This window comes from Suncus etruscus, chromosome 18 (assembly GCF_024139225.1).
Source record: "Suncus etruscus isolate mSunEtr1 chromosome 18, mSunEtr1.pri.cur, whole genome shotgun sequence".
NCBI lineage: Eukaryota > Metazoa > Chordata > Mammalia > Eulipotyphla > Soricidae > Suncus > Suncus etruscus.
This window is the reverse complement of record NC_064865.1, coordinates 61739539-61752727: the sequence shown is the minus strand read 5'-3', so window position 1 is coordinate 61752727 and position 13189 is coordinate 61739539. Positions and strand designations below refer to the sequence as shown.

Below are 13189 nucleotides of genomic sequence, written 5' to 3'. Positions count from 1 at the left end.
TTTGTGCTCGAACAGAAGGAAAAGGAACAAGCCAGAGGAATAGCTCAGAATTGGCGCCAAGGCCAAGCTACAAAACACACTGCATCTTTAACAAAATGTAATGGTTTATTTATAGTCTTTTTTTTTTTTTTTTTTTTTTTTGGCTAATCTCGGCTGTGCTCAGACATACTCCTGGCTTTGTGCTCAGGAACCACTCCTAGTGGGGCTTAGAGACCATATGGGACGCCAGGGGTCGAATCCATGTCAGCCACCTGCAAACACCATGCCTGATGTACTATCGCTCCGGCCCCCAGAGCACCTTTCTTCAAGGCATATATGAACTGTTGGGGACATCTCCATACCGTGTTCTAGCCCTGTGAGCTGTCTCTCCAGCCCTGTGGCAGTGACTTTTTTTTTGTTGGTTTTGGGGTTTTGTTTTGGGGCCACACTCAGGGTTTACTCCTGGCTTTGCATTCGGGAAATCCCTCCTGGTGGGCTCGGGGGACCATATGGGATGCTGGCTATCAAAGCCCAAACCAGTAGAAGCAGAGGCTCATTTTGTTGGTGTACCTAGCTAAAACCCTGAAGTTGGGTGCAAAGACCCTAAGACCCACCCATATCTGGGAGGGGTCTTGGGAACCGGATAATAGGTGTAACTACCTGCAAGACCTCCCATTTCTGGGAGGGGTCTGGAAAAGGATAGATAAACCTCTGAGCCAGGGGATTCGGCCCTTTGGCCGTTTCTCTTTTGGCCCGGCTTGGCTTCCTGGCTTTTGGATCTTTGGGCCGCATGGAGCCCAAAGGGAAGATGGCTAACAGGAGATAAGATGCAGGGCTAGCAAAATATTGCTGAATGCTTGAAAGGTTGACATAGGCCACACACCTGTGGTGGCTAGGGCATGAATAAAGATGATTCTTCCTGAAGCCTGCGTGTGAGTGAGTGATTTCACCTGGGCCTGGAACTCGCCGGCTGCATGGAGGTTGCAGAGCCATGTGGGCTGGATGGCATCATCCACCATCCAGCCCCATCGTTAATTATTTAATGCAACATCATTTCTTTTTTTTTTTTTTTTTTTTTGATTTTTGGGTCACACCCGGCAGTGCTCAGGGGTTACTCCTGGCTCCATGCTCAGAAATTGCTCCTGGCAGGCATGGGGGGACCATATGGGACGCCGGGATTCGAACCGATGACCTTCTGCATGAAAGGCAAACGCCTTACCTCCATGCTATCTCTCCGGCCCCAGAGGCTCATTTCTACAAAATTTGTTGATGCAGCCAGGGGTGAGCCTGGTCCCCTCATCTCCTGGCTTGAGGGGAGGGAGGGACACGTGTCTTTCAGCTTGACTTGTACCTGCTGCTTCTCACCAGTCTTCAGCTTGAAACCACCCAAGGCCAAAGTGCCTTTTCTGTTTCTTTTCCCAGGAGGACAGTGTGTACACGACTCTCCCCACCTCCTCAAACGCTGCCACCACATGTCCACACCCGGGGACCCAGCAGGGCTCAGTATAAGGTGAACACCAGTGATCCTTCCTTCCTTCCTTCCTTCCTTCCTTCCTTCCTTCCTTCCTTCCTTCCTTCCTTCCTTCCTTCCTTCCTTCCTTCCTTCCTTCCTTCCTTCCTTCCTTCCTTCCTCCCTCCCTCCCTCCCTCCCTCCCTTCCTTCCTTTTCTTTTTTTGTGGGGGGGTGTCAAACCCGGCAGCACTCAGGGGTTCCTCCTGGCTCTACACTCAGCTCAGAAATTGCTCCCGGCAGGCTCGGGAGACCATATGGGATGCCGGGATTCGGAACACCATCCTTCTGCATGCAAGGTAAACACCCTACCTCCTTACTATCTCTCTGGCCCCTCTTTTTCTTTCCTTCTATATTTCTTTCTTTCTTTCTCTCTCTCCCTCCTTTCCTTTCTTTTTTTGGTTTTTGGGCCACACCCAGCAATGGTGCTCAGGGGTTACTCCTGGCTCTGTGCTCAGAAATTGCTCCTGGCAGGCTCAGGGGACCAAATGGGATGCAAGGAATTGAATCCTGGTCAGTCCTGGGTAGATCTTGTGCAAGGAAAATGCCCTACCCACTGTGCTATCATTCTGGGCCCCAGTGATGTGTTTTCTCAGCAGCCCATAGAGTCCAGAGCTGGGGTACTATTCTGGTGCCCCCATGTCTCACCAGCAGACTCCACCCTGCTCAGTACTATGAGGCTCAGACTACAGAAGCTCCTGCCCTGGTGGCACTGATCAGCGTGCTCAGGCCAGCCAAGAGTTGAATGGATTCAGTTCTCTAACTGAGAACTGTTAGATCTGTCTGCTGCCATGCTGAGTCTTGTTGGCTGAAGTCATCTCTTATCGGCCTCTGCTAAGCCCAGCGGAGTGATGGGTGACGTCTTAGTTGCTGGGTGGAAACAGGCTGGAAGGGTTTTGGGGTGTTGAGTAAGAACTGCAGAGCAGCTGCCCCTTTTACATGTTTCAGGTTTTTTTTTTTTTTTTTTTTGGTTTTTGGTTTTTGGGCCACACCCTGCGTTGCTCAGGGGTGACTCCTGGCTGTCTGCTCAGAAATAGCTCCTGGCAGGCACGGGAGACCATATGGGACACCAGGATTTGAACCAACCACCTTCAGTCCTGGATCGGCTGCTTGCAAGGCAAACGCCGCCGTGCTATCTCTCCGGGCCCTGTTTCAGCTTTGTATTTAATCTTTTGGGGTCACACCCAATGAACCAATGATGCTCAGGGATCACTCCTGGCTCAGTGCTTGGAAATCACTCCTGGCGGTGCTCGAGGGACCCTATGGGGTTGCTGGGGATTGAACCTGGGTCCGCTGCATGCAAGGAAAACACCCTCTCTGCTGTGCTCTCTGTCCGGCATCTATCTACCTGCTTTCTTTTGTTTGTTTGTTTGTTTTGGTTTTTGGGTCACACCTGGCAGCGCTCAGGGGCTACTCCTGGCTCTAGGCTCAGAAACCACTCGTGGCAGGCTCAGGGGACCCTATGGGATGCTGGGATTCGAACCACTGACCTTCTACATGCAAGGCAAATGTTCTATCTCCATGCTATCTCTCCAGCCCCTACCTACCTGCTTTCTTTTGAATACATTAGTGTTGCTGTAGTTCTGTCAATCTCTCATAAGTGTGTTTTGTTTGTTTTTGGGTCACACTCGTCGGGGCTCAGGTTGGCTCTGCACTCAGAAGTTGCTCCCGGCACGCTCAGGGGACTTTATGGGATGCCAGGATTCGAACCACTGTCCTGGATCGGCAGCATGCAAGGCAAACACTCTACTGCTGTGCTGTCTCTCCGGCCTCCTGTTTTTGTTTCTTTAACTATTTGAATAGTGAGAGTGTGATTGGGCAAGAGAGTTTAATCCTTTACTTTGGCAACCAATCCATCTTTAATTGGTGCATTTCAATGACCCTGAGGGGGACGAAGCAATAGCACAGTGGTAGGGCTTTTGCCTAGCAGCAGCCAACCGGAAACAGACCCACGTTCCATTCCCAGCATTTCGTATGGTCACCCATGCCTGTCAGGAGCAATTTCTGAGCGCAGAGCCAGGAGAGCTGCCCTGCCAGGTGTGGCCTAAAGACCAACAAAACAAAACAAAACAAAATTAAAACCAAAGCAGTCAGGGGCCTCAAGCTGAAGTGACTCCCAGCCCAACCCATTTAGGGGCCAACCGTCAGGCCAAATTGTGTCCTTGTGCCAGAGTGTCCTGGGTTTGGATCTCACTTTGGGGCTCCTGTTTGTACCTCATAGATTTGATGTGGCCTCCGAGGGCCCTGGAACTGGTGTTTGTTGTTCTGTCTGGTTCCACTCATACATTCCATTTGCTGTGTACTTCTCATGTGAGTTCCAGTCATATCATGGGACGTTCCTCCTGATGGACCCACATCTGGGCACCTTCCACCTGGAAGGCACCAACTGACGCTCGTTGTTGATGGTGGGATTTTTTTTTTAATTTTGGGCTATACCCAACAGCACTCAGGCATTACTCCTGGCTCTGCACTCAGAAATCGCTCCTGGTAGGCTCTGGAGAGCATATGGGATGCTGGGTATCGAACCTGGGTCTGTCCCGGGTCAGCCTCATGCAAGGCAAATGTCCTATCGCTGTGCTATCACTCTGGCCCCTCTTTTCTTGTTCTTTATCGTTTTTGTTTTGCTTTTGGGCCACACCCAGTGATGCTCAGAGATTATGCCAGGCTATGCTCAGAAATCGCTCCTGGCTCTGGGGATTCTATGGGATACCTGGGATGGAACCGAGGTCCATCCTGGGTCTGCCGTGTGCAAGGCAAACGCCTTACCACTGTGCTATCATTCCGGCCCCTCTTTATCTTTTTCGAGAGAGACAGTTTTCCTAGTTGATTGCAAAGAAGAGCGATCAATTCAGTCCATTGGCCACCAACAGCACATGTCCCAAAGCTCTCCTGTGGAAAGCACCCCTCTCCACCCCCCCCCCCCAATTCAGTACCTGAAAGTTGTAAGTTGGGTGTAATTTCCTGAGCCTGGACTGGACTTCCAGAGGTCAGTGGCCCACCCAGCCTCCTGCGCTATTTTAAGGCCCTTTCATAAAAACAGGCTGTTTGCCTTTGCCAGTGGGCCACCGAGGGGGGTGAGTGGGGGTTGCCTTGGGGACACAGGCTCTGTCACTGCACGGGAGGGGGGCATCCACAGTGCACAGTGGGACCATCCCCTCCTCATCTCCGCTAGATCCTCTCCTGTTGAGGGTGGGACTTGGTCAGGCTCCTGCTTAATGGGGTCACTCCAGGGGTCTCTGCTCCTTCTGGTTGGGCCGTGAGTAGAACGGGAAGGTTGGATTGGACACGACGCCTAATGCCCAGCAACCCAGAGTTGCAGCAGAGACTCATCTGGACCCCCAGAGTTTATTCAGGAGCATGGAGGGAAAGGGGGAGAGCATGGGAGGTGAGAAGGATATAAAGATAGAAGAAGAGAGAGAAGAGAGAGGAAAGAGGCAGAGAGAGAGAGGAGAGAGAGAGAGAGAGAGAGAGAGAGAGAGAGAGAGAGAGAGAGAGAGAGAGAGAGAGAGAGAGAGAGAGAGATTCTCAACCTCCCAAACCTCATCCCTGTGAATTGGATGCTGGCGGATGGACCGACACTGGGTGAGCTGCTCTGGATTCTATGCTCTGCTGTTCTGGGAGTTTCCTCCCTGGTAGCTAACCCCGAAACCCCTGCTCTCTGCTGACAGGGCTGGGAGGTCCCCAGAGCACCCGAGCAGGGGCCTGAGACAGGGGAGGTGGTGGCATGAGGGGGTCCTGTCCCACAGCTGTCCCAGCCATATGGGGAGAGAGATTCCTCCAGAGCACTGACGCTCCACCCTGGGAGGCCGCATACGACCTGCACCAGATGTCTGCAGTGAATGCACCAGTGCCTGCACTGGACTCTGAAGCTTCTAGAGTGAACACCTCCCTCCCCATCACCCCAACCGCCCCTGAGCCCTGCTTCCTTTTTTTATTTTGGTGTTCGGGCCACACCTGGTGACACTCAGGGATTACTCCTGGCTCTATGCTCAGAAATCGTTCCTGGCTTGGGGGACCTTATGGGATACTGGGGGATCGAACTGGTCCCACTTAGGCTAGTGCGCACAAGGCAGACACCTTACGGCTTGTGCCACTACTCCAGTCCCAGAACCTCTGCTTTCTGACGTGCTCTGTGGCCTCCTCAAGCTCATCTCTTTCTGTTTTTCTTCTCTGTCCCTGTTAGTCACAGAAGGGATCCCGCTCTCTTCCCCAGCCCACTGCACAGAGCTGGGAATGAGCCCTGAGCACTGTTGGAGTGATCCCTGAGCACGTGCCCGGACAGAGCCTGGAGACTTTGTCTCTGAGGCTGGTTGCTTCTTCCCTTTCCTGGAGACAAGACAGAGAAGCCCCTTTCCACACCAACAAACTCGTCCTTGGGGGTTGCCTCAGGAAGTCCTCTCCCTTCCTGGCCCGGAGAACAAAGACTCCCACATTCCAGTGCTCGCTCAGCTCTGAGCCACAGCTGGGCCAGCAGCCCGGACTGCCCGCCCGCCCCCTCTGCACGCAGGCTGCTCTGTGAGGTGGAGAAAGACCCTGTGTGCTGGGGAGAGAGGGGGGTGTCTCTACACGGGGCCTGCACAGGGTGAATTGCCAACAGGCCTCTGGGCAGACACTGAAGTGTAGGTTCCCCCCCACCCACGGGCTCCAGTAGCTTCTTGGTCCAGGGGTGGGTGGGGGAGCTCCCGGCACTGCCCCCAGCCCAGCCAGCACCCACATCACCTCGGCGAGAGAGAGTCCCTGGTGTCGGAAATAAAGAATAACCAAGGAATATAAAGATATTCAAGAAACAAACAAGCTTAGCTAGAGAGAGTGGTAGTCTGAGGAGAGGGGCGGATAAAGGTGAAATCGGACCTTGATTTCAAATAGCCAGAACACCGGCACCCTTGGGGTACGCCCTGTGGTCACTCTTTTTTGGTTTTAATATTTTATTTAAATACCATGGTACAAGGCAGGTAAAGTTGCTCACGATTAAGTTACAGTCATACAATGTACAACCACCTTTACCAGGGCACATTTCCCAACACCAATGTCCCCAGTTTTCCTCTCACCCTCCCTGATGCCCTCTTCCTTCCTGCCCACTCTGCCCTACCTGTCTCTGGGCAGGTATTTTACTTCTCTCTCCCTTTTTCTTCTTCCTTTTTTTTTGGGGGGGGCACACCCTGCAGCACCTAGGGGTTATTTCTGGCTCTATATGCTCAGAAATGACTCCTGGTAGGCTCAGGGGACTATATAGGATGCCAGGGATTGAACTCTGGTTGTCCTGGGTTGACTGCAGGTTGGACATGTGCAAAGCAAACATCCTACAGTTGTACTCTGGTCCCCAAACTCCCCCCCCCCCCACACCTCTTTGTACTCACAGAAATGAAAAGGCATAGTCAGGAGTTTAGGAGTGCAGGGCCCTGTGGCAGTGAGCTCAGGAACCTGAACTACTTCTTGCTCCTAGCAGGTGGCCAGGCCTGGGGGCAGAGTCCTCAGGGGAAGTGCTCCTGGCTGGATCCCAGAACTCTCCTCTGGCCCAGAAGCACATTCACAGAGAGGGGAACGTGGCACGAGAAACAAACCTCTTGGTGTTTTGTTTTCAAAGTGCAGCATCTCTTGGATCTGTTTTGTTTGTTTAGTTTGGTTTTGGTTTTGGTTTTTGAGCCACACCCGGTGACACTCAGGAGTTATTCCTGGCTCTGTGCTCAGAAATCGCTCCTGGCTTGGGGGACCATATGGGATGCTAGGGAATGAAAACCCGGTCTATCCTAGGTTAGTGCTTGCAAGGCAAACATCCTACCACTTGTGCCACTGCTCTGGCCCCTTCTTTAGTTTGGTTGTGCTTTTGTTTTGCTGCTTGAAGCACAGTCTCCAGGTGGGGCCACCCTACACCTGGCTCATCCCTCTACCCTTGGACCCCAAAAGGCTTATCAAGGAATCTCAAGCAAGTGCACCCGTCCATCTTCCTGACCTATGAGGGGCCCTGAGTGCTCATTCCTGGCATTGGGGACAGTTGTGAGATGCAGAAATCTTGCAGGGCGTTGTCACAGCTCCGGACACGAGTGGGTTTGGCATCCCAGCAAGTGAGCCATGTTGTTCTGCAAACTCCTTTCGTGGCTGCAAACGAGGCCTCCTGGTGTCCTTGGGGAGCCCCCCTGCCATGTTTCCCAGGATGCAGGGAGGCACGGCCAAAGGGGGAGCTGCATGCTGGCGACGCCCAGGACACCAAGTGCTTCTGCGCAAGGGGTCTGGAAACAATCAGGCCTGGAGCAAAGCCTCGGGCGGTGGTGGGACTGGACCTCAGCCCTGCTGCCCCCCCAAGGAGAGCCACAAGGCTTTGCACGTCAGCCCAGGGTGCCGGTGGGTCAGAACCACGTCAAATCCGTGCTCTCCCACATGGCAGTGACAGGCCAGGACTGTCTTGTTGTCTTATCTCAGTCTTTCTCCTCATTTCTGTTCAGCCTGAAGGGGCCAACCCCGGCTCTGGCCTGGTCCAGGGCTGGGCTACCCTGCTCCTTACAGAGCAGTGACAGTGCAGAGGGATGGTGTGGCGTTGGAAGATGCCCCATTGCTTTATATCTTGTGCCTTTGATCCTGGGAGAAAAAAAAATTCAAGATGCCGGGGAGGTTCCCGTGGGAGGGCATGGTCCCTGCAGGTTGAAGGTCCTGAGTGCCACACCCTGCGCTGCACAACCCCCTCCTCGACTTCCCAGCATGGCTGGGTACATACCCAGTGGGTGGCCCAAGCACCTCGGTTGAGGCCTCACAACATGGTGAAGGGGGAGTGTCATGCTGGGATTCTGGGCCACAGGGGCTATGTGCGTGGGGATGGAGGACCAGCCAGGCCAGGCCAGACTGCAGTGGAGATGGACGCAGACTTCTCGTTGCTGGAATATTCCCTCTGCCTCTCTGTGCTATGTCTCCATGAGTGGGAGTCACACAAGGGACCCCGTGGCCAGGACACCTTCCTGGAGGGTTGGGTGCTGGGGGAGATGCCCAGTGGGGGAGGGACATGAGGGGAGGAACCTTGCTTCACTTGGATTAAGTGACTGTCAAAGGGAGGAACTGGCGGACAGGGCTTGGGGGTCAGAACTGGGGGCCCCCAGGACAGGTCCACCTGCGGGGTCAGGTGTGGGTCAGAGCCCATCCCCCTCTCCTGTGGGAGACACAGCCCACCCAAGGCATGGTGGCCCGAGTACACACATGCACGTGTTTGTGCCTCATGGTACACACACCACAGGGAGGTATAGTCACATGAAAACATCACACATGTAGCTACACCACTTACACATATCACATGGAACAGTACCACATGTACATGCCACAGGGAGATGTGGGCCACATACAAACACACAATACATGTAGCAGTACCAATTACACACATCCCATGTGTATCACACGTGTAGTGGCAACATATCTACCACATGTGCATTACAACATACTGGTGCCACTTGCATGTATGACAGTTATCAGTACCATTTAGACATGTATGACACAGGTGCGTACCATATTAGTAGCACTACTCAACCCTGTCACACACATGCATCATACATATAGTGGCACCCAATCAACACATGTCACAAGTAGTGGTACCATTTATGTGATCACATGTTCACATGCCAAACATGTATCACATGTAGCTGCACCATAAGGCCGCATGTTATACATACATGTACACAAAGAGCTCTCACATGCTTACATGCAGGTTAAATATGCATGCTGTACCTGCACAAACATTTGCATATGTGTATGACAACTTTACACATACCATACATGCAATGTAATCAAAGTATAATATGTGTCCCATATACACATCACATGTTACACATGTGTCTATATCACATTTGAGCGTGTGCCCACATCTACCTCTCCGCTATTTATCAGTCAGCCATTGCCGGTCCCTGAGAAGTAGTTGAAGGCTTCGACAGGTTCCTGTTGGCTGTTGGAAATGTCCGTTTTTTGTTGTTGTTTTTTTTGGTGGGGTGGGGGACCACACGTGGCGATGCTCAGGGGATACTCCTGAGGAATCACTCCTGGCGGTGTTCAGGAGACTCTAAGGGATGCCGGGGATTGAACCTGGGTCAGCTACATACAAGGTGACCACCCTCCCCTCTGTGCTATGGCTGTGGCCCCCAGAAATGTCTCCTTTGAAAGCTCATCTGTCCCGCCCTGGCCCCATGTTTGTCCAAGGCTGTTCTGCTGTGGTTGTGGAGATCTGTGCGTCCTTTGTCCCACGTCTGTGGGTCATGAACTCGGACAGTGCAGTGGACAGAACCTTGGGGTGCAGTAGAGGGGTGTGGCGAAGGGCCATTAGCTCTGGGCCTGGGGTCAATTTTGGGGGGTTCAGCTACAGACTCCTGGGATGATCATGGGGAGGGAAATCTTGGTAATCCTGTGAGAAAAGCTCCTGCTTGTGGAGCTCTGTGAAGAATGGAGCAAACTGGCTCTTTACAAAGAATTTATAGCTCCTGCCTGGTTGGAGCGGGCCAGAGGGGCCTGGGCTGGGCTAAAAGTGATTGTTTTGATCACTTGGTGTTGGGAAACGCGCTCTGTTGAAGGGCGTGGGACAGTGTGACTGAAACTTCATCAAGAACTACTTTGAAATTGTGAAAAAACAAAACAACCAACTGTATTATGAACAAGCTTGGAATCAGGGTGTTTAAAGAAAGAAAGGGGGGGAAAAAACAGAGTGATAGCACAGCAGGTAAGGTGTTGGTTTGCCTTGCATGCAGCCAACCCTGGTTCAATCCTGGGCATCCCATATGGTTCCTTGAGCCAACCCAACCCAACCCAACCCAATCCAACCAACAGACCAACTGAATGTGCCAACAGCAGAGTGCCAACTCTGGGTCTTTATTAGCTCCACCAAAAGGAATCAGGCTCCCCTGGCCCTCAGACCGGTCCCCGTCACCGCACCGTGTACCGCTCCCACTTCTTTTCCGGGTCATAGGGCTCCCAGCGGCTGGCGGGGAAGATGTGCTTGTTCTTCTCGTACCAGCTGCGCAGCACCACCTTGCCCGCGTGCGACTCGTCCTTCTCCCTCGACGCGTCGGAGCGCAGCCGCACGTCGTCGTGGGCATCGAAGCTGAAGAGGGGCCCGCTCTTGCCACGGGCACGGGCCACGATGAAGTCGTAGAAGGTGCGGTGGTGCGGCAGGATCAGGTCCTCCTTGACGAACAGCAGCTGCTCCACGCCAGCGGCCCGCAACTCGCCAAAGTCCTGGCGCAGGCCGGGCAGGACCGACTTGAGGAACTGCTGGACGGTGCTGCCTTTGCGCACCAGTGCGGTGCGCCTGTGGCCAGAGCCATCCCAGTAGCTGAACGTCACCTCCACTTCCTCAAGCTTCACCTTCTCGCAGTGGGCCTCCCACTCGCGTCTCAGCACCTCCCTCAGCTGGGTCTCGGCCTCCTCGCGCTCCCTGTCCGGGAGGAAGCTGGTGTCCACATCAGGGTTCTTGCCCAGGTTCCTCCTGCACGCAGGTGCCTCCTCTCCAGATGGCCCCTGTGTGCATCCCTGCTCCAGGCCTTGCTCCAGGCCCTGGCCTGCCTCCCCGTCCTCCTGGCTGTCTCGATGGTCATCCTCCTCGTCGTCCAGGTCATTGAGGGAGAAGGACAGAGTGCAGGCCTGGCTCGTGCGCTCCCGTCGCTTGGCACGCTCCTGCCGGGCCTCCAGCTGCCTTTGCCGCCACTCTCGCTGGGCCAGTTGCATCTCACGCTCCTTGACCAGCGCCTCCTGCTTGGCCTTCATGTCGTTGAGGGTCACCAGGCCCACCGTGCTGGACTTGAGCTCGGCCTCCACGGCGTCGTAGTGCGCCGAGAACTTCTTGTCCACCTGGGACTTGAGGAGGGTCTCCTGCGCGATGCGCTCCTTGAGCACGGCCAGCTGCGCCTTCTGCTGCTCGCGTTTCTGCCGCAGGTGCATGGCACGGCCGGCCTCGCGCAAGGTGCCCTTGTACTGCGCCATGGCATCGGGGGGCTGCCAAGGGAGAAAAGCGAGTGGTGAGATGGGGGTCCTGGGCTGAGCTGGGCTGGGGTGGGGTGCCCCAGCTTCAGGGCTCTTCCCTGTGGGGTTGGTTGTCTGTGGTGTCCGCGGCTGCAGACACACCAGGCAGATGAGCAGCAGGGAACCAGGCCAGTGTCGGGTAGGTGCTCTACTGTTGCAGAACAACCCTCGATGGGGTTGACTAATGGAGGGATGGAGAATGAGGTCTTTCTCCTCCAGCTCGGACCATGCGTCTGCTACCCTGTTCAGCCGGCGGTTCTGAGGTGAATGAGGTGGGTAAAAAGCTAACAGGCAGTCAGGCTTCTGAAGATAAGAGCTTTATTCCGTGCCTAATGCTGAAGTCAAAAGCCCCAGAATCAGCCCCAGGAAAAAAGCCCTAGCCTTCCACAGACCCTTGCTTTTATATATCAGAATCAGGTACCACTCTAGGGTGGGAGCAGAATCAGGTACCACCCTATGGTGGGAGTAGAATGCCAGGTCAAACTCTAGGGTAGGGCACAATCACTGATCAGGGTAGAGTCAGTAATATAATAATCCCATGGAGGGCCCGGAGAGATAGCACAGCGGCGCTTGCCTTGCAAGCAGCCGATCCAGGACCAAAAGGTGGCTGGTTCGAATCCCGGTGTCCCATATGGTCCCCCGTGCCTGCCAGGAGCTATTTCTGAGCAGACAACCAGGAGTAACCCCTGAGCACCGCCAGGTGTGGCCTAAAAAACAAAAAACAAAACAAAAAAAATAATAATCCCATGGAAATGTTTACATACACAACATCCTGTTCAAAAAATTTTTGTTTGCCCAAATTTTGTTTGTGTGATATCGCACAGTGGGGATGGTGTTTGCCTTGCACATGGTCCACCCAGGTTCGAGACCTGACTTGTCCACTAGAGCCTGTCAGGAGGGATTTCTGAGCGCGGAGTCAGGAAGACGCTCCAAGCTCTGCTGGTGATCTAAACACTGAAAATAAACAAAATAAAACTTTTGGGGCCAGAGCGTTGGCGCTAGAGGTAAGGCATCTGCCTTGCAAGCACTAACTTAGGATGGACCATGGTTCGATCCCCCCGGCGTCCCATATGGTCCCCCAAGCCAGGAGCGATTTCTGAACTCATAGCCAGGTAACCCCTGAGCCTCAACGAGTTTGGCCCAAAAACAAAACAACAAACAAAAAAAACTTTTACCCAAATCAGAAAACCTGGGTTTGGCTTGCTGTAGTAGTTTTTTGTTTTGTTTTGTTTTGAACTTTATTTTTTGGGGGGGGCCACACCCAGCGGCACTTGGTTTACTCCTGGCTCTATGCTCAGAAATCACTCCTGGCAGGCTTGAAAAGACCGTATGGAATGATGGGAAAAGAACTTGGATCTTTCCCGGGTTGGCTACATGCAAGGCAAAAAGCCCTACCGCTATGCTATCTTTTCCAGCCTCTTAAAGTTGGTTTAGACTTACTGGGACTTCCCAAATCAGAAAACCTGGGTTTGGCTTTCTGTAATTGTTTTTGTTTTGAATTTTATTTATTTGTTGGTTGTTGGGCAAATCAGAAAAAATTTTTGAACTTTATTATTTTTTGGGCCACACCTGGTCACTCTCAGGGGTTACTCTTGGCTCTATGCTCAGAAATCACTCCTGGCAGGCTCAGGGAACCATATGGGATGCCGGGAATTCAACTCAGGTCTGTCTTGTGCCGGCTGCAAGTGAGGCAAAAAGCTGCTGTGCTATCTCTCTGGCC

The 13189-nt window shown here is 53.3% G+C and overlaps 1 protein-coding gene across 2 annotated transcripts; it reads right to left on the bottom strand.

Annotated features, from left to right (window-relative positions):
• Positions 1–10374: 10374 nt before the first annotated feature.
• FAM50B (family with sequence similarity 50 member B) lies at positions 10375–11430 on the bottom strand. Of its 2 annotated transcripts, XM_049765014.1 has the most exons (2): positions 11040–11430; positions 10375–10946 (listed from the first exon to the last, which is right to left on the bottom strand). In XM_049765014.1, the coding sequence occupies exons 1-2, from the start codon at positions 11428–11430 to the stop codon at positions 10375–10377; spliced, it is 963 nt and encodes a 320-aa protein (XP_049620971.1). The 2 variants fall into 2 exon arrangements, with proteins under 2 accessions (XP_049620971.1, XP_049620970.1); XM_049765013.1 differs by having other exon boundaries at positions 10375–11430.
• Positions 11431–13189: the final 1759 nt, after the last annotated feature.

What these genes read in the sequence shown, in the direction of transcription:
- FAM50B (XM_049765013.1), bottom strand. Translation starts at nt 11,430, where the DNA reads ATGGCGCAGTACAAGGGCACCTTGCGCGAGGCCGGCCGTGCCATGCAC.